This window comes from Gavia stellata, chromosome 20, assembly GCF_030936135.1.
Source record: "Gavia stellata isolate bGavSte3 chromosome 20, bGavSte3.hap2, whole genome shotgun sequence".
Classification (NCBI taxonomy): domain Eukaryota; kingdom Metazoa; phylum Chordata; class Aves; order Gaviiformes; family Gaviidae; genus Gavia; species Gavia stellata.
The window spans coordinates 2,505,277-2,526,307 of record NC_082613.1 but is presented as its reverse complement, the minus strand read 5'-3'; the positions used below and the strand labels follow the sequence as shown (position 1 = coordinate 2,526,307).

Genomic DNA, 21,031 nt, shown 5'->3' with positions numbered 1-21,031 from the left:
TTCCCCAACAACACGAGCCCCCCCTCCACACACCTGGTTTTGACAACAGTAATTACATTCCTGGGAATAGAGAGAAGGTAATTAATAGCCTTTTGTGGTTTTACTATTTTAATGCAGTCTTTTCATTTCGCAGTAACTCTATGGTAACATGCTGTGGGCTGTTAGACCTTGTTAAATTAAACAAAATACACTCTCTTTAAGAATGCTATTCTTTGGCTGCCAGCTATTCAAAACTGAATTGAAACTACCTGCATTATAATAGGAGCTGTAAGATCTTTCTGACGTTGAAATCCAATCCCTCCTGATCTCTGCTTGTGCTGTCTCTGCCTAAAAGGCGCTGGGTGCCCTTGATAAAGTTTCCTATTTTGTGATAATGCTCCCAGATGTAATGAGACAGAACAATAGATACAAAAGGAGATCAGCAGAAAATGACAACAAAAGGGAGATATAATGCAAGCTTCAGAGATAAGGCAAAAAGTACTGATCTTACAAAGGACATGTAGGTGTATATAGAGAAATTCTCCCACTCTTTAATTGTACATAAGCCTTATCGTGAATTGCGTTTGGCAATCGATCACGCCAGCTGAGGCGAGTGCTGTCAAAGTTTCTTACCATGTGCGGAAGGCGGATATTGGCAAGACTTTGGATTAGAGCCTGGCTCAACCCTGAGAGCTCCAGGAACAGGGCTTCGTTTTGCTCCTCTATGATTTTGTTTTCCTCCTCAATGTTCTTCAGGTTCTTCTCCATGGTGGAGATCTGCAGAGCAAGGCACATGGCAGGGTTACCAACCCTCATGCAACGGCACCCACCACCACCCATGGAAGGGGCTTGGCCATGCATCCATGGGCTTGGCTGCATGTCCCAGCACACAAACCTGCGACTGCAGTTTCACCATGGCTGCTTCCATCTCCGAGTTGGACTCGTTCAGCTCACTGATCTCCTTGTTCAGCTGCTTGATCTCTTCATCGTTTTCCAGAACTGCAGAAGAGAAGGTCACGGGCAGTCAGCAAATGCTTGCGGGATAAGCAAAAATGTTGGGCTTTCTGCTGAGCCCGTCCTGTTACATAGACATCACCACCCACAAAGTCCTCACCTTTTCTTTTACATCCTCTAAACGGGATGTGCATCTCACCTGGGTTTTTTTTTTATTTTTTTTTAAGTAAGGTTTTTAGCATCACAGTTCAATGATACTTTATAGGTCAATATGTAAATGCAAAAGCCAACGGCACTGTAGCCGTTGGAGTCCAGCAACTCCACGCACCGTGCAAGGTTGATTGCCCTGAAAACTCAGGTCACTCTGTCCAGTCCTGAGTTTGGGAAGATGCCATTTAAAAAAACAATGCATGTCTTGATTAGAAACGATGAGGTTCATAAAATAAAGCAGTATTTCTAGCAGAGTGCAGGTATTTTTAGGTTCCAAACTACATAAGTATTCAAGTAAAATGCCTGAACCTTGTCAAATACCACAGAAACCTCAGTAATAGCACTGAAAATGCAAAGTGCTGTCGCTAACAAAATTCCAGATCCAGAAATATCTGCAGAATTAAAAGCCCTGAATAGGTGAAAATCGCTGAATGACTGCAAGTGATTTGTAAAAATGTCGGTGACTATTTAAAAAAATATCTCAATTTCAGCATTAATTCTTTTTGCCTGGAATTTCACTATGGAAGCTCCTTCCTTACCGTTTCACCTGCTCTCCCCAGTGTGTCACTCGGGGAGCGGTGCCGGTACCACGCCACCCCCAATATCCAAGCAACCCAAGAAATGGCTGTTCATAGTACATATAAGCTTGCAAATCTGAGGCCAGATTTCAGTTGTTGAAACCTCCCCAGACCATAAAGAAAAAGATATATGGGCTCAATACCCTGACACACCTGCAAGGCAAAAGGAGCAAAAATCCTTACCATCGCTGGTCTTGAACTTTGTGTTGAGAATTTCATCCCCTGAGAGTTTTCCTTTCTTCCCAGCAAAAGTAGCCCTTGGACACCCTGACAAACTGAAAAGCAAGGAAAAAGGGGTTTCATAAACTCTCCGTATTTATAGGTGCTTAGTTCCCAACAAGAGCACGTACCACTTGGTGGAGTTCATGCTGCGAGACAGTTCTTCTAAAAGCTTTTTATGGTACAGAGGAAATTGCTTTATGAATAATGCCACAAAACTCCCCATTTATAAAGCGAGAGCAATTTTCTCAGAGCAAAGATTAAAAAACACATTGTTTCCTAAAAGAGAGGGCATGCCAGGTGAAGAAGGCGAGATGAGTCTGGCTGGTTTGGGTGTCAAACCCCTTTTTTGGGTGCCAAAATCCTGTTCTGGCTTGCTTATGGAAGGACTTCTCATGATTTTGCCCAATCCACATCTCACCATTGCAATACTAAAACAACTACGCAGTTTTTTTTCTGTGCAGAAAACTGCAACCTTGGAGCAACCTGCCTGAGGTCAGCATCACAAGCACCAGCTATTGAGCCTTGCACGAAGAGCTGAACGATGCTCAGGCAGCATCTACAGGCAGGTAGGTTAGTCCACGGCAATGTTGTCACGCTCACGGGGATTTCAACCCTGTGATTTACCTTCTGTGAGTGAGGAAGCTCCCGTTGGCGTGGCCAGAGCCATCGCAGCCCGGGGTAGGGCAGGTTGGGCCTTCGTTCTTCAACGACTTCCAGGAAAACGAGGAGCCGTTGAGCGATCCTTCCTTCTGCCTGCGGGCTGCGAGAGGGCACCCTGATGCGCTCCGGTGAGAGGCGTATTTGCCGCTGATGTGTCCAAGCCCAACGCAGCCAGGAACCGGACACCTGGGCACAGGGAATTACCAAAAATTACAGCACGGGAATGAAGAGGGACGTAAGGAAATTAGGGATGAGCAGGAATGAGGAAGCCTGGGAACAGAGCGTTCACATTTGGGGATCTCATCTGGACTTTACGGGGTAGATGCTTAGTTGATGGAAACGGCAGATGGGAAATTAAGAGCTACGACTGCCCCTCCAAAAGAGCCAAGGAGAACCAAGGTAAATCCTGCAAGAGGGAAAGACTGCGGAGGTCGCATCACGCTCACACTTGCAGCAAAAGCAGGTCCCAGTGGCGTCCCAGACCGTGTGTTTGGTGCCTCATCGAGGGCAAAGACGGCAGGTTGGGCTGCCCGAATTTGGATCCCAGCATTACCCCAAGGCTGACACGCTCGAACCGAACCATCACACATTTGCAGCCAGCTCTGCCCGGTGTTGCTGCTGAGGAACCCAAGGTCATCAACTTTATCACCTGACACTAGCATGGTCAACGCGATCTAGGAGCACTGCCTGTGCCCATGGGGACACAACCCTTCCCCGTGAACCAGTCCCTCAACTGGGAGCTGGTCAGGCTGCAACCTGTGCACCAAAAAGATGCAAACCTGCTCCTGCAAGGACAGCATCCGCGGGGTTTCTGAGCCCGTACCGCATCAAACAGGACAAATAAACCCTGGGGCACCGCTCAGCCTGCAGCCACGGCACAGCCTCGCTTGCCTCCTCCTCCTCCTCATTCACAACCCGCGGCTACCGAGAGATGAACCTGCGCTCGCAAGGGGATAAAAGTGGGAATTACCATCAAGGCCGCCCACCCCCGTGCTTCTGCCGCCCTTTATGGCCGGTTAAAGCATACAGGAGCTGCGAGGGGTGTCCTGGAAGCAGTGACACAGCTTGTGCTAATTGCCAAGAGGATGAGTGCCTCTCTAAAAGGCACCTCTTCCCTCCCTGCTCGCAAACTCCCCGCCTAATGGCATGCTCACTAAATTCAGCCGTTCGACAAAGCCTGGTGTATCTATTAAGGTTTCTGCTGTGGTTTGCATTTGTTTAAAGATGCTAGTCAATTATAAATACAGTTAAAAGTTTATTACTCAAGGGAGGTTACTCTAAAAAAGAAGGGGTGGGAGAAAAGTAGGTAAGAAATGGCAAAAATAACCCCATGTCCTCAGTTTGAAAGCAATTAGGGACTTTAGTTTCCCCAGCAAAATATCCACTGAGCTGCTCCTGAAATTCGCAAGCTGCGTTTCACCGCAGAAATTATTACCCTGATTGTTTGTATTTCGTACAAAAGGGAGATGACAGCAGAAGGGGGGAGCTGTACACCCAGCCTTTTCCCAAGATAATTTGAAAAATGCTGATCTTGATTTTAATCAGCTGCAAATGCAGCACAATTCACTTATAATATCCCTGCCAGCAGGATCCTCAGTAAATTCATAACATCATTGCTTTTATATGATCACGAGCAAATTACTGAATCCTCAGGAGGAAAAGGAGAGGGGGGGGAAAAAAAGAGCGAGAGAGAAAGAGACAAACCCCAGCATTTAGTATGCAGCCGTTACGGCCCAACCGCTACATATTTTAGGCTGTTAATTTAACTTTCATTACATTTTCATTGTTAAAAAACAAACCAGAGCCTTATTGTGCAAAACAGCTGGCTTGGACATTTTTTTAATTTTTTTTTTTTAATTATTATTATTTAATGGAAGCACCAGTAGCATTTGATCAATTAGGCAGCCGTGGATGCTTCCGTTTTATGCCAGGGCTGGGCTGAAGGTTGAGGTGATCTGTTCAATCATGTCTGTAGCAAATTACTTGAAGGATGAACAGCAAAAACAACAGGGACTAAATGACTTTCTCCTCGGTGGCAATGTGCAAAACTCGGCCGGGTTCCAAGTGGCGCTCGGTGCAGACGGAGGATGGATTTAGAGCCCAAGCTCCTTAACGCAGACCCGCGCCGGGCGCACCTTGCTGCGGGAGGCAGAACACGAGCTTCCCAAGGGCTGGGGGGAGGCGGCAGCGAAGGGATCATTGTACCGCGCTGTTTTGCACATCTCAGAGGAGCTTATGCTCGTCCTGGGCATGCTGGAGGACCACAGAGACCCTCACAGCCCACCCGGCGCTGCCTGCACCCGCGCCCACGTCCCGCTGCCAACGGAGCAGCAGAGCCACAAAGAGCCTCCAAGGCCAGTCCGGGGGTGGACAGCATCAGCTTTCTAGGAGTCAGAAAATCCCAGCTCTGGTGATGCTCCAATCCCATTTCTTGCCGCTTTAGCTTCCCAGCGTTTGCACCTTCAGGGTGGGCTAGGAGAGACCCAACCCCTGGTGAGGGTGCCGGGGGGACCCGACGTTCTGCTGGGGGTGCCCTGACAGCTCATCCCGTGTTCCTGCACAAGCACCAGCTGCACCATCACAAAACAGCCCTATAAAAGCCCAGTTCTCTTTGCACTGGGAAGCAATCTCTTTGCAGAGAAACCGCACTGGGGGAGCTGCTTGGCGCATCCCCGACCGGTCCCAGCCCCGAATGGGGTGGGCAAGGATGAGCAAAGCCACGGCTTCCCCAGCCCCGCAGGGCACGTGTCCCTGGGGAAAACGTGGAGAGGGGTGACCTGCCAACCGGGGGCCTCCGAGTGCGGTAAAAGAAGCGAACGTGCAACAGCCGGCAGTTCCACGACAGCATTTGCTGCTTTGTCCTTTCCTTCACTGTGTCACTGGTTAATGGCACAGCATTACAATGCCACCAGCAATTTTGTGTATTTGAGCCAAAAAAGGATTTTTTCCCACAGATTCACGAGTAGGTTGCTTAATTTTTAATAAACTCTGCTAACTCCTGCTAATTATCACACGGCTCATTTAACTGGGAGGCTTTCCTTCCTGTAGACTGAGGAGTAAGAACAGAGCAGATGGCTCAAATATCATCTCCTTCTTAAAGGTCCTTCCCCCAGCTCGCGCATCCCGGTTTCCCGCAGCCCCCACGGGGCTCTTCTGCACCCACCGGTTCCCGTTCTGGCTCAGCCTCTGCTCCAGGGCAAAACCCGGGTACACGGAGGTATTCACCTCTGCTCTTCTGCAAGGGCAAGACCTGCCCTCGGGCTACGATGGGGAAAAAAAGATGCGTTTGGGACAGTCTGCTGAGCCAAAGGGGTTTGGCCAGAAATGTCAGCCCCCACGGGAGCTCACAGAAACTCTTGGAGGGGGACGATAAGTTTTTCCATCTTTCTTTTTAATCCCCTCCACCCGTGCTTGCTGGGTGAGTGGACAGGCTCCAGAAAGGCTGGGGGTGCTCTGGGTTAACAAAAAATAGGATGCTGGAGTCAGTGCTGGCCCCAGCCCTGCTGTAAAGGCTTTGACGTCCTGTAGCTGCGTGAGGGGTTGAGACACAGACCCCGAACCTTGCGTCAGGCCCTGGACGCCGAACCCATGATGCTCGGGCTTGCTAAAAGTCAGGACAAATGGATTTCACAGCAAATGAAAGCTCCTGAGGCAGACGAAGGGATTTAAAATCTCTGTTCCCAGTAGGAACAAACCCCCTGGAATGTTTTGAAAAATTCAGCCCAAGGCAGCAGCGAAAGGCTTTTTCTGTTCGCTTTGAATATTCAGCTGTGGCAAAGAGTCTACAAAACGTGTCATATTAGCGGTTACCGGATCCTGACCCGGCTCAGTGCTGGATAGTTTCTATGCCTACCGTGTTCCTGGGAGTTAAGCAAGCCCACCAGAACCCCTCGCCTGCCCATTACCGCCCGAAAACCTGCGACGTTTCGCTTGACTGTGGGGTTTTACCCTCATTTATAATACTGGTGGGGTTTTTTAGGAATTATATAAGGCACAGGTAGGAGAGAAACTGTTTGTGCCCTACCAGCCTACCTTTCATGTCTGCAAAAACAAATAAGAAAAAAATACACCGTTACCTCCCCACCGCCCAATTTTCCAATCAAATTTCAAAATTGCAACACCATTTTTGGGATCAGGGAAAAATTCGCTGGAAACCAGTGGCAGAGCTTTGGCAGCGCCCGCTCCAGCGCAGGCAAACGATGCTCTGAGCAGCGCGAGCGAGGGGGGATGCGGGATGGATGCTGCTCCCCCGCGTAAATCTGTGCGAGGCAAAGGGGATCGAGCCAAAGGGTCCGCTCGGGAGTTTTCTCCAGACTTACTTCATCAGCTCTGGATCTTCTTTATCATCCTTTGTCGGGGTGATCTTGATCCCACTTTTCTTGGCACGAGGGCAGCCTGACAGACTGTGGTTAAAAAGAGAAGAAAGGCCTGTCTGACTGGCAGAATCACTGCATTTGCTATTCCCCCGCTTCAGTCATCTTTCCCTTGAATTTCGCACAGTGTTTTTGATCTCTCTCGTTTTGCAGCTTCACATCACGAGGAGAAGTCAGGAGAAAAAAAAAATAATAAAAAATTGAGGGAGATGGACAGTAATTAATGGTGTCTAGATAAGAAGATATCTGCTAACAGCCTGCGATGTTTAATGGAATTGTTGAAACAGAAGGCTCAGATCTCTGCTATTAATGCTCTAAAGTGATAATAGAAGTCATAAATAGGTAGCGTTATTAACAGGAACATTGCATCAGCTAAAATCTGACCCTTTGTCTTTTATTCTGTTGAAGGGAGCTTCTAATCAGATGCTGGAAACATCAAAAAAAAAAAGAGAAGTCAGATTAAAGAGATGAAAATAGGCTTCAGTTGTCAGTAACATTAATGTTTTATTCAGAACTTTACAACTCTGCCCACTGCAGGGGGAAAAAAAAACAGAAAGAGGCTACAGAGAAAATAATTTAAGGGAGCTCTTACCTTCTATGCGATGCATAATTTCCTGTTATGTGACCAGAGCCATCACAACCAGGAGTAGGGCACCTGCGGAGGAAAGAGATGCTGAGATTAGCCTGGGGATGTGAGCAGAGGATCGACGCTTTGCGACAGCTCATTTCAAAGAGAAATCTAGGGACCGTCAACACAGAAGCAGGTTTTTCTTCCTGCTCCTTCTCCCTCTGTAAGAACAAGGTCTGGTCTGTAACATCGACGACACCAAAGTCGATGCATCGCTGCGTGATGTCGGCGTTGGAGGGGAACATCAGTGGGAAGAGGTGGCGATGTTGGGAAGGCGTCAGGTAGCTGCTCTCCAGTGGAGGGACGTGAGTCCCAGCCTCTGTCCCCACCCTCATGAAGGGGACAGCTCAGGAGGTGATAACAAAGGAGCCAAAAAAAGACCTCCAGGACAGCGTCCGTCTTCCTGAGGAAGACTTAAGGAGATGGCAGGTACCATGCAGAGCCATTGGGATGGATGCAAGCATAGACAAGAAACCAGAAAAATAGCCTACAGCTCTGGCCAGCTTGGCCATTGAGCTTTCTCCTCCAGGGCCACTGTGGCCAGCACCAAGAGGAAGCCCAACAGAAGGTCTCGGTTCAGTTCTGGGTGGTTGGGGGGGGGGCTAATCTCACTGAGGGCTAACAGACACCCCACTCCAGGAGAGTCCTCAGAGTCCAAAACCATTTGATGCCTCTGATGGAAAGTAATGAAGGAATAGGAGGGAAAAGGTTAGGTCAACCTCGGGTCTCCTCCTTCCATAACACCATGGGCAAGGGTCAGGGGGGTCTGCAAGGGGAGAGCTGCCTATGAGGCCTTGGGCTGGGGATCACCAGGTCACCACGCACGGTGCACCAGCAGCTTCTGGTGCTTCGGTGCAAAATCTGCCCCTCGGTCCTCAGCCGCTGCTGTTACAAAGGGGTCTTTGAAGATGCAGCCATGATCATGGGTTTGAAGGTAAGCATCCAGCACACCGGGACATGATTGAAAGCAAAGCCTGGAGAATAGTTCTGTGATCACACAAACCTGCACAAAGGCTAGCAGGGGCTGCGAGCCCTACGGAGCAGCAGCGAAGATAAGCACCGCATCATTAAGGATGCAGAAGCGAGAAAGGTGAAGGGATATGAAGTACCATGAGCACAAAGGTCTGCTCCGAATGCTGTAGGTGATGTGGCGGACATAAAAGTTGTCATGGGGACCGGGAAGAGAGGCGAGGAGTGCTCGCCAAGGATGCGTGCACCAGCCTGCCAATTAGTCAGGGCTGTTTGAGTCAAGTGATTAGTACCGGGGGATAAAATCCACGGTGCCACCACGGGACGGGCTCAGCCCCTCACTTCTGAGCCGGAGCGAGCAAAGCTCATGGGATGACCGCAAGCTTGCAGAATGCCCTTTCTCTTCGATGGAGGATTTTACTGTGCCCCCACTTTCTCAAGACCCATTTTTAAAGCCACCGGTGCCTGGGTTGGTAGCACTGGTGGGTACCCCGCTGCAGGCCAGGGATTGGTGTGTCTCCAGGACACCCCAGTGAACTGATGGGCAAGACATGACGGCTCCAGGGCAGCCCCTGAGGCCAATGCCTTCGGGAAAGCTCATGCCTGACCTAGGCAATGGTATAGTTGGGGTGCTGTGGCCCCTGAGAGTCAATGGAGCAATGATTTCCAACGATGCCTTTAGTTCTGCAGCTTGGAAAATGGTCTTTTAAAAAGTCCTCTTTGGGTTTTTTTGTTAGAAAATATCAAAATTCTCCTCTTTGCATCAGCTCTGAGAGAGGGTTTGGCATTTGTGGGTCATTGAAGAGTCTCCATTGGAAAAAAAAATTGGCACCTCACCTAGGGTGGGAGAGCAGGGACACGTCCTGGTCCCAGAAGGGTGACAGGGAGACTATATCAGGACCAAGGGGCTGCCTGCTCAGACCCAGGAAAACATAAATGCACATAGTTCCGGTGCAGTAAGAGAAGGGACACATCCAGCAGGACCCCGGTGAGGGTGCAAATTCTCTAACTCGCTTAGAAATTACAGGTTTAGGAGATGCCTGTGACATTTCCCTGTTATACACTGTTAAAATAGAAAGCAAAACTATATCTTTGCTGTTCTAGCTTCAGGGTGGGATGAAATTATGAAAACACTAACACCAAACTCCTTTTGCCTTTCAGGACTTTTAAAAAATGAAGAGAAGTGATTTGAGTTTTATTTTTAATTATCTGGAGATAAATCATACCGACAGAGACCTTTTATTGCATGTTCCAGCCTGGAGCTATTTTTTTTATATCAGGGATATTAACCCCTGAAATAGAATTTATAATAGAAAGACTGACATGGCCTTATCTGAAGTTGTAAAAAGTGATGACTGCGCTATCTGTAATATCTCCAAATCCTCTTCCCTTCCTCCCTCCTCTACTCCCATCCTCACCGGGACGTAAAAAAAAAGCAGTACTTGGGAAATAACATTAAAAAGCTATGTTTTGGCCAGAAGTCTCCTGTTTTGTATAGTATTTTGATAAAAAGCACTGACTTGGGAAGCCCAAGGGGAGCAGGAGATGCTGCACAGCAAGGCTTGGTGCGATGCTCGGTCTCAGGGATGACCTCGTTTGCTTTTTCTCTGGGCCCTTACTGGAAATGGGCACTGCTCCTGAGAGCTTTTAATATCTTTAACGCTAATTGCCTGATCACTGGGCTATTCTTTAAGGCTGTTGGAGAAACACCAGTTCAGCAAAGCTCTCTTAAGAGGTTCTTTCAAAATGTATATCGTCTATAATGCATGATTAAGTGTACTTAGCGCTAATCATGCGAGTCCTTTCCCTCCACTAGCATATTCTATTAGTATCAACTAATCCAGCTACTTTTTCCACCTCTGTGATAAGGAGCGGGCGGTTAACAAACGTTTTTCCCGGCACCAGCATCCTCATCGGCGGTGGGGTACGGAGCAGTCCCAGACCCACGCTGCCCTCCGGGCCACCAAAAAGGGATTTGGGGGGTTTATTGACCACCTTAATGACCAAAGGGGCTCCCACCTGACTTGACTATTCTTACCGTGGCTCCAAACATCACTGATTGCATACAGGACACAGGACATACTAATTTTTTTATGATGAGCCTGTGCAATGTGAAGTCCCCCCATGAGGTTTTACTCTCGGTAGAGGCTCTTCAGTTATAGTTACAAATGTCTCAGTTTCTGAATAATCCTGAAACTGGATTCAGCAAAGCAGGGTGCTCAGGGGAGAATCAGCCTCCAAAAATAGCCTGGCTCCATGGAAGTGATGTCGGAAAAAAAATCACAGTTAGCTTTTCCCCAAAGATGTAGGTTGGGTGGAGGAGGGTTCGGGTCCCCTCAGTGTCTCCATCTATTTTAAGTACAATTTCTAGTAAACCTTTCTTTAGGGGAGGCAACCTAAGAGAGAATTTGGGAAACCCTCTTGTGAAGAATAAGCTCCTAGTGAAAATGAGGAGCTTTGGAAAGACACCAGCAAAGCTGAAAACAGGATTCAGAGGAAGATATTTGAATGAAAATGTGAAGACTGGTTCTTCCCATCAGGAGCAGAAATGGGAACAAAGAAATTCATGTGCCTGTGAGCCCTTTGCCGCTGGCTCAGGATCTGGCCTCACCGAGCATTTGCTTGCTCCCTCTTTCGCTCCCTTGCAAATCAAACTCCCATGGAAATTAATAGGAACCTCTGTCACTGCATCCCAAACAACCCCTAAAATTTAGCATAAAATTAGCATCCCAGGTTCTCCAAAAGAGTTGGCTTCTTTTCACTATCTCCTGGTGGTATTTTCCCAGCTGTGCCTCTACCCAAAAATGAAGCGTGTGCCTTTATCTAGGCTTTGGATTATGTGAGAGCCATACAAAAATGTTGTATGAAAAGGGTTATGGCACAAACTGGGGAAACAAGAGCTTGGGAAAAGATGCTGAATGAAAAAGAAAACAGCGTATGTCTACAATGCCCAAAGGAAACCTGCCAGGGGTCCAGGTTATTTCTGATCACTGCCATGATCCCCCCTCCCCAAAATAAGCCTTGCTCCATGATGCTGTCTCTTCCCAACACGGCAGCTGGAGGCTGGGCTCCACCAGAGCTCCTCGCAGGTGGATTTTGATCGGCTCTTTGAAAGGAGAAGGGAGGGGATGGAAAAGCAAAAGCAGAGCAAGAAGGGGGGGGGGGGGGGGGGGGGGGGCAGGGAGGGGGAAGAGGGGAAGAGAGAAAAAAGGGTGGAAAAAAAAAGAAAAAAAAGGAGTTCCAAGTTGAGCGCAAACATACTTGAGGTCAGCAGAGTGGGCAGCCATGAGGTTTCTGAGGCTCTTGTCAGCAAGAGGACAACCAGAAAGGCTGAAAGAGAAGAGATGGAATATCTGGATAAGCAAAAAAAAAAAAAAAAAAAAAAAAAGGAAAAAAGGAAAAAGAAAAAGGGCCGGGGCGTGGGGAGGGAGAGGGGCAACAGAAGGAGGGGAGGAAACAGAACCAAACTATCCACATGGTCAAAATATATACTAAAAGAAAAAAAAGGTTGTCTTTAGACTCCAAACCATGAAAAAAAGGTCAACCCACCTGCGGTGAGAGGCATAGTTTCCCGTTATGTGTCCGCTGCCGTCACAGCCTGGGGTTGGGCAACTGGGCAACAACAACAACAGTGAGTGTAAGTGCTGGAAAGGAACGGATTCACCCGAGAGCCACGGGTCCGCAAAGCCAGCTGAGCCCCCCTCGGGGTCTGTCTGCGGGGGGGCTCAGCCTGGCCCCGGTGCCAGACCCCTTACACCGGCCTCTTCCGTCAGACCTCGGCATGTGTTTATATGTTTGCATGCAAATAAACCAGCTGTTTCCCTTTCAGCTCCCCTTCCTCCCTTTTTTGTTCCCCAACAGATCACAAGGATCCTGAAAAAAAATTTTAAAAATTGAAAAAATTTGTGGCAAGTGTGAAGAATGTGTTCAGAATACTTAGTTGTTTGGTTTGCTCGGTGGCAGTGGGAGACTTAAAGCAGCCTGCTGGGTGGCATGAACGAACAGGCAAGAACACCACTGCCTTGGTGCTGCCAATTGGGATGATTTTTGCAATATTGAAGCTCGGGCTGAAGGAATCAGCTTATTCCCTGACAGTGTCAGATTGCAGCTTCTGAAATGATTTTTTTTTTTTTCCCCCTAGTCCTTACAGCTGCGAAGAAAAGCTCGAAAACACTGTTCACTCCAAAAAGGGAATAAAAGAAACCTCTGACTCGTGTGTCTGGGAGCTCCTAAATCGAGGACAGGCAGAAGCTGCCGCATCCCGCCCGCTGCCTTCGCTGGGCTGCGTTTCCCACTCGTCTTTCCCCGCTGCCTCCCCAGAGAACTGCACGCGCGCGGGCAATGGGAAAGGGTGCCATTCCTTCTCGGTGTCCAGGGAATAAAATCCAGTTTGTGCACAAGGAGTGAGGCTCTGGCTCAGTTGTGCCCCACCTGCCCAAGGCCACGGGCTGTGTGAGAGAGCAGGGATGTCCGTGAGAGAGCAGGGATGTCCCGGGACACTGCGGGGATGTCCTGGGACACTGCGGGGATGTCCTGGGACAGTTTGGCCTGGCAGGGTGAGGCTTGGGGGTGCAGCTATTCCCTGCTCACCCTTGAGTCCTTTTCACAGCCACAACACCCACGCCAAGACAGTGAGCCCTAGAGCCAGCACTGATGTGAAGGTGTTCGAGCAGCAGTGATGCATTGCTACGTGGTACCCACTCATGTGCCGACAGCAGGGCAGCGAGAAGATAGAGGTGAGGAGCACCTTCACAGCGACTGCCATCAGTGCCTGGAGATGACCCAAGAACTACACCCAGACACGGAGCATCAAACAGACAATGGGCAAGTCTGCTCCTGAGTTAACTCCAGCTAATTCATTACAGCCCTTGGGCCAGAGAGGAACAAGGATGCTAAATGGGGAGAGAAGGCTCAGGGCTGCCCACGACACCATTTATTCATTCCACGGCTGTTTCCATTTAGGAAATTTCTCTACCCTCACAATACAATTACAGTGCAGAAGGACTTCAGGGCTCTACCTCAGAAATTGCTATTCACATCGCTGCTGGGTTTTAAAAAAGCCTTCAGAGCTTTGCATAGGGCAGCTGGTCTGTGCTTTGCTCATTTAGGGAAGATGCTGCTGCCGCGCTGCCCCCACGGATCTCCTCCCCGCCTGTCTGCTCCCTCAGCCTCCTGCTCGCGTAGCCAAATAACGAGCTACGTTGTATAAGGTCAGCAAAACGATGCCTGCCGACTCGTCCCTGTTTAACATATGGGAAGGTCAGACGCACAGGCCAACACGCAGCAGATCTGCTGGGACGCCTGGGAGGGGAGACCTCCCCATCACAACCTCCAGACTGATCCCGATTATAGAATGATGCCATTATAGAATCATAGAATCATTTATGTTGGAAAAGACCTTTAAGATCATCGAGTCCAACCATAAACCTAACCCTGCTAAGTCCACCACTAAACCACGTCCCTAAGCACCAGATCAGATCAGAGCCAGGTCCAAACTGCAGCGTTTGGGTCAGACTAAACGTTAACCATTAGTTTGGGGATCAGTGTGGTTGCAGAGCAATACTCCATCGAATAGAATAGAACTGGGTCTGTATTTCCACCCACCCAGTGCCATGAATACACAGATGTGAGCTGGGTTAGGATCTCTCTCCAATGTAAGATGCAGCATGACAGCAATCTTGCTGCAGCGCTAGTTCACATTTTATGGCTCTGCAGTATCATGGTGATGGGAACCATTGCTCTACGTGAAGCAGCCAGCAAGTCCTGCCTTCCCAACGAGGCACCTTGAGGTTCAACACCCCTATCGAGAAGGTACTGAGATCCCTTGGGTGCCCTCGGTTCCACAGCATCACCCAGTATCCCAAAACAAGGGGGCAGGAGATTGGGCAGGCTCCATCACTGTGCCAAAACCACTCTTGCAGGAAAATACCAGGGAAAACGGGCCCTGCAAGGAGGTTTCCACATCCACATCCATGAATCCTGAGAGCACCAAGCTTCCCAGAAAGTTCCCTTCATCACTGCAGAGTTTCAAGGCCATATGGGAATGTATTTTGCCTCAATGATCTGCAGTTGTATGAGGACAGGGTTTCTCTTTGAGCTTTCATTTGAAACACTTAGATGAGGTAAGACCAATCGCGGTAAGAAAGGGAACTACACTTCTAATTTTTAGTATTTGCTAACAAATTTTGTCTCCTACCAGCCTGGCTGTGCTGGGTGCACATTTTATACATTTTGGAGGAAGAGACAAGAAGGCAAGACTTACGTGAGCAGCTCTTTCTTGATGTCCTTAGAGAGGAATTTAAGCTTGAAGTTGGTTAAAGTAACTTCCCCTGGGTATTTTCGCTCTTCAAAGTTTTCCTCCGACACTTCTTGCTCATCAGCTTCCGAGGAGGCAAAGGAGTGGGCGGCAGGCTCTGACTGCAAGAAAACAGCCAGGAAAAGTGGTTGCAGTGGTGGTCATTGCTGCCGAGCCGTGGCGGGAAAGGATCCCAGGCTCAGCCCAGTTAGTGCAGCAGTGCCAACACCCCTGAGCCTTTTGCAAGTGCCTCGCAGTACCCAAACCAGAGATCAAATAGTCTGTAATTTCCCCTTTTTATAGGAGAAACAGGTAAAACACGTCTGTACAGGGATTTACACTTGGGCCTCCCAAGGTCTTGAGGGGATGAAGATCAGTGCAATCCCCCATACTCATCCTCAGCAGCACCTGCCTCCCCATGGGCAGAGAGGCAGTGTGCTGCTTCCAGGGCCAGGACGCTCACCCCAGCCAGGAGGTAACGGCTGGGTTCCCCCACCTGCAGAGATTAATGTTAAGTGGCACGCAGGCCCATATCTGCTAACGGCAGATATAAATCATCCTGGGGAACGTCACCAGGAGCACCACTGGTGCAAATGGGCCAAAAGGATTTACAACAAAGCAAGACCCAGGACAATGCAAATGGTGGGTTCTTCCTTGGCAAGAGCACCCCAACAGATTCAAGAGCATCTGCCTCCTGCCTGACTGTCCACAGCTGAGGTCTGGTAGCACTAACGAAGCTAGTAATACTTCTCTCCTAGGCTCAAAGGGCAAACTAGGGGTTCTGGGGGGAAACAGGACAACTGTGCAAGCAAACATGGCATTCAATCCCCCATAAGTTGTTATTTAAGCATCGGGATTCACCGCTCACCTCTTCTGGCTCCTCTTCCCGCTGACGGTTTGGTTTAGTGTAGTCAATGGGCCCATCCCATTCATCCTGGCGGGAGGTCTGGCTGGACTGGGGGGAGGTCATGGTGCTGCTCGTGGCACTGGTGCTGTTTTGGCGCTGGGACACATCTGGGGACTTCATGCTGGGACTACTGCTGCAGCTGCTGCTGCTGGGAAAGGTGCTCTCCCGTTTGCGGTGCTTGTTCATACTCAAGTCCAGAGTCCCATTTTCGTCCACCTCAATGTCCATGGACTGAAAGGTTGGAAACATGCCCAACATTAGCAGCTGCCAGCAATTCAGAATCACAGAATCACTAAGGTTGGAAAAGACCTTTAAGATCATCGAGTCCAACCATCAACCCAACCCCACCATGCCCACTAAACCATGTCCCGCAGTGCCACGTCCACACGTTCCTTGAACACCTCCAGGGATGGTGACTCCACCACCTCCCTGGGCAGCCTCTTCCAATGCTTGACCACTACAGGGTCCCCTACAGGGATCTTGTCCCCATTTGTCTTTTGCAGTGCAGGAGGCAAGTTATTCACGTCCCGTCCTCTCCACAGTCAGTTAGAAGGAACTGAATGGAAAGGGATGCTCTTTCAGAAATAGTTTCAGAAACATGCCATGAAAATGCACTCCTTTACGACTAGCAACGTGGCATTTTGACTCAGTTGCTTGAACACAGGCATATAGTGCCACTGAAGATGCCCTGTGGCATCCAAGACATCTGCCCAAGGCTGGGGGTGCAACATGGGACTTCTGGAAAACCAGCTCTGAAAAATAGCTGGGGGTCAGCCTGGACGCAGCTGGGGGATCTCAAGTGGCATCAGATACAGACCAGTGAGAAACTGAAACCAGCCCTGAGACTCTGCTTGGGAACAATGCTCATCTCAGATGGGTAATTTGAACCACAATGTATCTCCGCAACACACTAAGACCCAAGATTTCCTCCTCCAAACTGCATCACCCAAAGCAGGGAAAGAAAGGGGGATATGTGATGAGTCTCTGCATTCCCTCTATATTTAAAGATTAAAATGAAAGAAAGCGTAAAAAAAAGGTATTTCTCCCATCTCGCACTTCAGGTTTTAACCCACTCCGGTGCGCGGCGGTCCGCGGGCACGCTCGGCTCACCTTGCCGGGGGCCTCTTGTTGCTTCGTGCTGAGATTCTCCGGCATTTCCCAGCAGCGGGTGGAGAGGTTGAGGATGGCAGTGGCAGCCATGTGCGCAGCCTCGGCGTCGTGGGAGTAGTCGAAGCCTGTGGAGGAAGATGAAGTGCTCTTCATGTAACTGCTGGAGGGGCTGTGGCTGGGGGAAGAGGCCTTTGGAAAAGGTTTGGCTGGAATAAAAAGAGAAGGAACAACACAAGGCTAATGTATAACAGGCACAGGCAGCGGTGAGAGGTTAAGTCAATCTGACACAGCTAACGTATTAGCAGTTCCAGCGGCAACATGTGATTATTACCAAGCCATGGGCTATTTTGGTTCTGGGGATGTGCAATAGGAGCAGTGCTCTGGCTGCGGCTTGTGCAGTGGTCTCTCAGTGTGAAAACTTAATTCATTAACTGACTCTGTCATCAAGTCCCCAAAACATGAGTGCTTTTCTTCATTAAAGCTACCCCTCGGTGGACGCAGTTAAAGGAGAAAGCTTAGAGAAGCTTCCCGGCTCTTTTTTTGTTGTTCGTAACTTATCTGAAGGGCTGATTTGTGGGGAGATTTCTTGTAGCACGTTTGAAAACTTACAATTTAAAAAATTACATTAATAGCAAAACCATGGCCATGAAATACAAGCTTCTGATGATGACACCAGTGAAATGTGGATTTTCTGACAGCTGACATATCATTTAAATATGCCTGAATAACGGGATTTATTACACAGCCGCATGTGGCCACGACACCTCACTGTTACTGTATGTCACAGCACACAGCAGTGCAATCCTGGAGATGGAATTTCTCTTTACGCCTTATGAAATGAAAGTGAGTGTTATTTCCCAGGGTTAACCCACAACAAAACTTGCCCTAATCTTGAACCTGAACCCATTTAGGAGGGCCCTGACCCACACAGAGTCCCTCTGAAGTCAGTAGTTTCAGGGGGTGCAAAGAGGGGATCATCTGATTTTCCACAGTCACAGGATTGTATTCTGAATCAATTAGCAAAATCTTCAAATTCTTCATTCATTTCACTATGCCCTTTTTGGGGGAGAACATCGCCCCCCTCAGTGGGAGTCTCGTCCAGGGAAGACTCGTAAGCTTTGGCCCGGCGATGGCGAAGCAGCAAGACAACCTTGGTTGATGCGGCCACAGAGCAAAGCGATTTCATTACTCCCATTACAAACTCGTAATATAAGACACTATAAAATGCTAATCTTCCTGAGGACCGCTTTCTTCCTCGTTGTGTGCGTATATAATGCATATTGACATTAATGGGAGTTATGCACACACATGCAGAGGAATATAAATCCCTCTGGATGAAGATCTCTTTAAAATAAGTTCTCAGTGAAAGGAACAGATTTCCCTGCTATGATTGGCAATCATATTCATCTTGTCACTTTGATTAACTCATTGGAGGTTTGCCCAAATGGTTATTCTTGTGTGTGGCTGCTTGTTTTCGAGTCCAGTTTAATCCATGTCTTTGCGGCGGGGTGCGGGTTTTTTGCCAGCCCAACCTGACGATATCCAGGATCGTGAGATGCCAATTTCAATTTCACACCATCGGCTCAGCGATGCTTTTCCATTTCATAAGTATTTCTACCACTAATAGACTCGCAATCAGCAAATTAGTAAAATAAGTGATGAGAAAAAATAGAAAGGATTATCCTAGCGGGTCTGCTGGAATTATTTTTGTCAGTACAATTACCCTGAAAATTCTTTGCTAATATTGCAAATAACACAATCTATTCAGCAAGAGAATCACTTGTGCTGGGAAACAAATTACTTTTCCATCAGCCCTAACCCAGGATGACAGTGGCAGTTGTGCTCTCTGGCCTCCTTCCAATTTCATTGTCTGATCCTTTACAGATTTAGTACTGTAATAAAGGGCACTTCCATTGTAGTGCAACAACCAGGATGCTTTCAAGTACGAGCACTTTTCAGAGAGCAGCTGCATCAGGATTAAACAGGATTGTGGAAGTGGGATTAGCCAGACAGAAAGCCCTCTTGAGGCTGCTGACTTCTGCAAACTGGGCTCCTAAATATATATATATTTTTTTCCTCAAAAAGATGTCTTCAGGTGCCCGTTTGGTGTCAAAGGGAAGGAGGAGGTTTAACATCAGTCTGCGGCAGGCTGGCTCCCCGTGCAGCTTCCCTCCTGCTCCTGACAGCCCAGCCCCTGAGGGTTTATTTAGCCATTTCATTTTCACCCACACGTTCGCTGCACAGTGTTGTAACCAGCACAAGGTCCTCGGTACAGAGCAGATGTGGGTGGCTACGACAGGAAAGAGCTGGGGGAAAGGAGGGTGGGTGATCGATAGGTAGCAGAGCTGGAGAGCAGAGCACAGCAGAGAAGACAAATGGGTGGAGTGGGTCATATATAAGATGGAAGAGAAGAAAACTATAATCCATTTAGCTAGATGAGGAAAGACAGATCAATAGATATGAACTGCAAAGCAGCGGGGACCGACTGAGGACAACTGTGTAACTTATCCCACCTAGAGACATCGCTCAGATTAATGTTCCCACCACTCAATGCAATTCTTCCCAAAGCCGAAGCCAAAGCGACTCTCCCCCAAGCAGAGCCTTGCCGGCAGCCACGGGCTCCTCTCTCCACCGTGTACATGCCACAGGACCCATCTCAGCCTCCCCATCCCCATTTCTCCCCCTGCTTCACAGCAGCAGGAGGGATCCAGCGACTCAGCCCCGAGTCTCCCATCACCCCAAAGCCACGATCCCAAGATCCTCGCGACACGCTGAGAAAGGCAGAAAATGCAAAACCCAGCCCATCCCTGCTCCCAACTTACATTTAAAGGCTTTAGGTGAGGTTTCGCTAGTCTGAATCTTTGGGGCAAGCATGCGTTTGCCAAAAACCTGAGCATCAAAACTTGCATAATCGAAGGTGACCTTGGAGTACTTCTCCAGCTCCTTGGCCAGGTTGGCCCGTGGGGTTGCTGGGACCATGTTGGGCCGGTAGCTTCCGTACTGAGGGATCTCCAGTTGCTTCACAAAGCACATAGGCCTGAGAATGAAACAGCGAGCAACAGTGATTTCTCTTTTCCCCATCGAGATGGTTGTTGGGAGGGGACCAGACGCAATGGGGATGCGTAGCTGCACCTTGTCCCCAAGGGGTTATTGGGGAAGACAAGGCAGTGACAGCCCTTTTGCTCTCCCTCAGCAAGTCTGCATCTGGTTTGGATCTCTTGGATTCTTTTTTTATGTTTTCCCCTTTTTTTTATTTTTCTCTTTTTAGGCAAAACACCGAGATGTTGATCTCATGCAAAACAATATTCTTGCAGGCTGCTGTGGTGTGGCCACGTTTTCCAACAGCAGCAGGAACGTGGGCATCACTCATTTATGAGACCCATGACACAGGATGGCACACGAAGGCACGAGGACCCCAGTTTAGGTGCACTCCGCCCTGCAGATTCATTGCAAAAGCACCAGGGCCTCTCCCCTGCCTGCAGAGTCCCTCTTAAAGACCCGCTTCTGCTGGGCTGCCTATCATGAATCAATTTGTCTTGCATATAAATTGTATATAAATGGCCTATTGTTATTCTCCTTCCCGTGACCTCTTTCCACCAGCGAGTCCTTGGAGCGGGAGCTCCTTGGAGCATGGACCGTCCTCGTGATGCTCTCAGAGCACTCTGCGCCCAGCGCGGGCTCCGCTGCAAATAAATAAGTAATCGCCCTAAATGGCCTTTCCAAAGCACTGAGTGCCGGTGCACCAGGGTGCTCAGCGGTCCTGGGGAGCAAATAAATAAATTAATCAGAGCTTGATGCCTTTGTGGGAGTGTTGCTCAGGGCTCGTACTGTGGTTTTTATCCTGCTCTCGTTGCAAAATAACTAACCATATTACAATCCATCTGTAGCCTCATGAATCACATCAGCTACGGAAGCCAGCATCTATCAGGGACATCCTTAATGTGAGACAGCCCTTTCTCCCGGGAAGACAGAGATGGGCGAAATAACAAAATAAATGCGACTGGTTTGGAAATGAGCGGCAGGTTTCTCTCCTCTGAACCGTGCGGGCTAAGGAAGAAAAGCAGGCGGACTTACGTGAAACTGCCATCGAGTGATTTATATGTAGCCTAAATCTCCTCCCCCCCCTCCCTGAGCCCACCCTACTTA

At 48.9% G+C, this 21,031-nt stretch overlaps 1 protein-coding gene across 1 annotated transcript in view; it reads right to left on the bottom strand.

The window, feature by feature from the left end:
* Nucleotides 1–21,031, bottom strand: part of MYT1 (myelin transcription factor 1) — a 34,686-nt gene that overhangs the window by 985 nt on the left and 12,670 nt on the right. The window contains exons 9-20 of the mRNA XM_059827079.1: nucleotides 19,708–19,922; nucleotides 16,886–17,010; nucleotides 15,737–16,006; nucleotides 14,836–14,990; nucleotides 12,123–12,185; nucleotides 11,835–11,903; nucleotides 7,569–7,631; nucleotides 6,923–7,006; nucleotides 2,568–2,789; nucleotides 1,905–1,996; nucleotides 875–978; nucleotides 613–756 (exon numbers count right to left, since the gene is read on the bottom strand). Coding sequence (XP_059683062.1) covers nucleotides 613–756; nucleotides 875–978; nucleotides 1,905–1,996; nucleotides 2,568–2,789; nucleotides 6,923–7,006; nucleotides 7,569–7,631; nucleotides 11,835–11,903; nucleotides 12,123–12,185; nucleotides 14,836–14,990; nucleotides 15,737–16,006; nucleotides 16,886–17,010; nucleotides 19,708–19,922 — 1,606 coding nt within the window. The remainder of the gene's footprint in view (nucleotides 1–612; nucleotides 757–874; nucleotides 979–1,904; nucleotides 1,997–2,567; nucleotides 2,790–6,922; nucleotides 7,007–7,568; nucleotides 7,632–11,834; nucleotides 11,904–12,122; nucleotides 12,186–14,835; nucleotides 14,991–15,736; nucleotides 16,007–16,885; nucleotides 17,011–19,707; nucleotides 19,923–21,031) is intronic.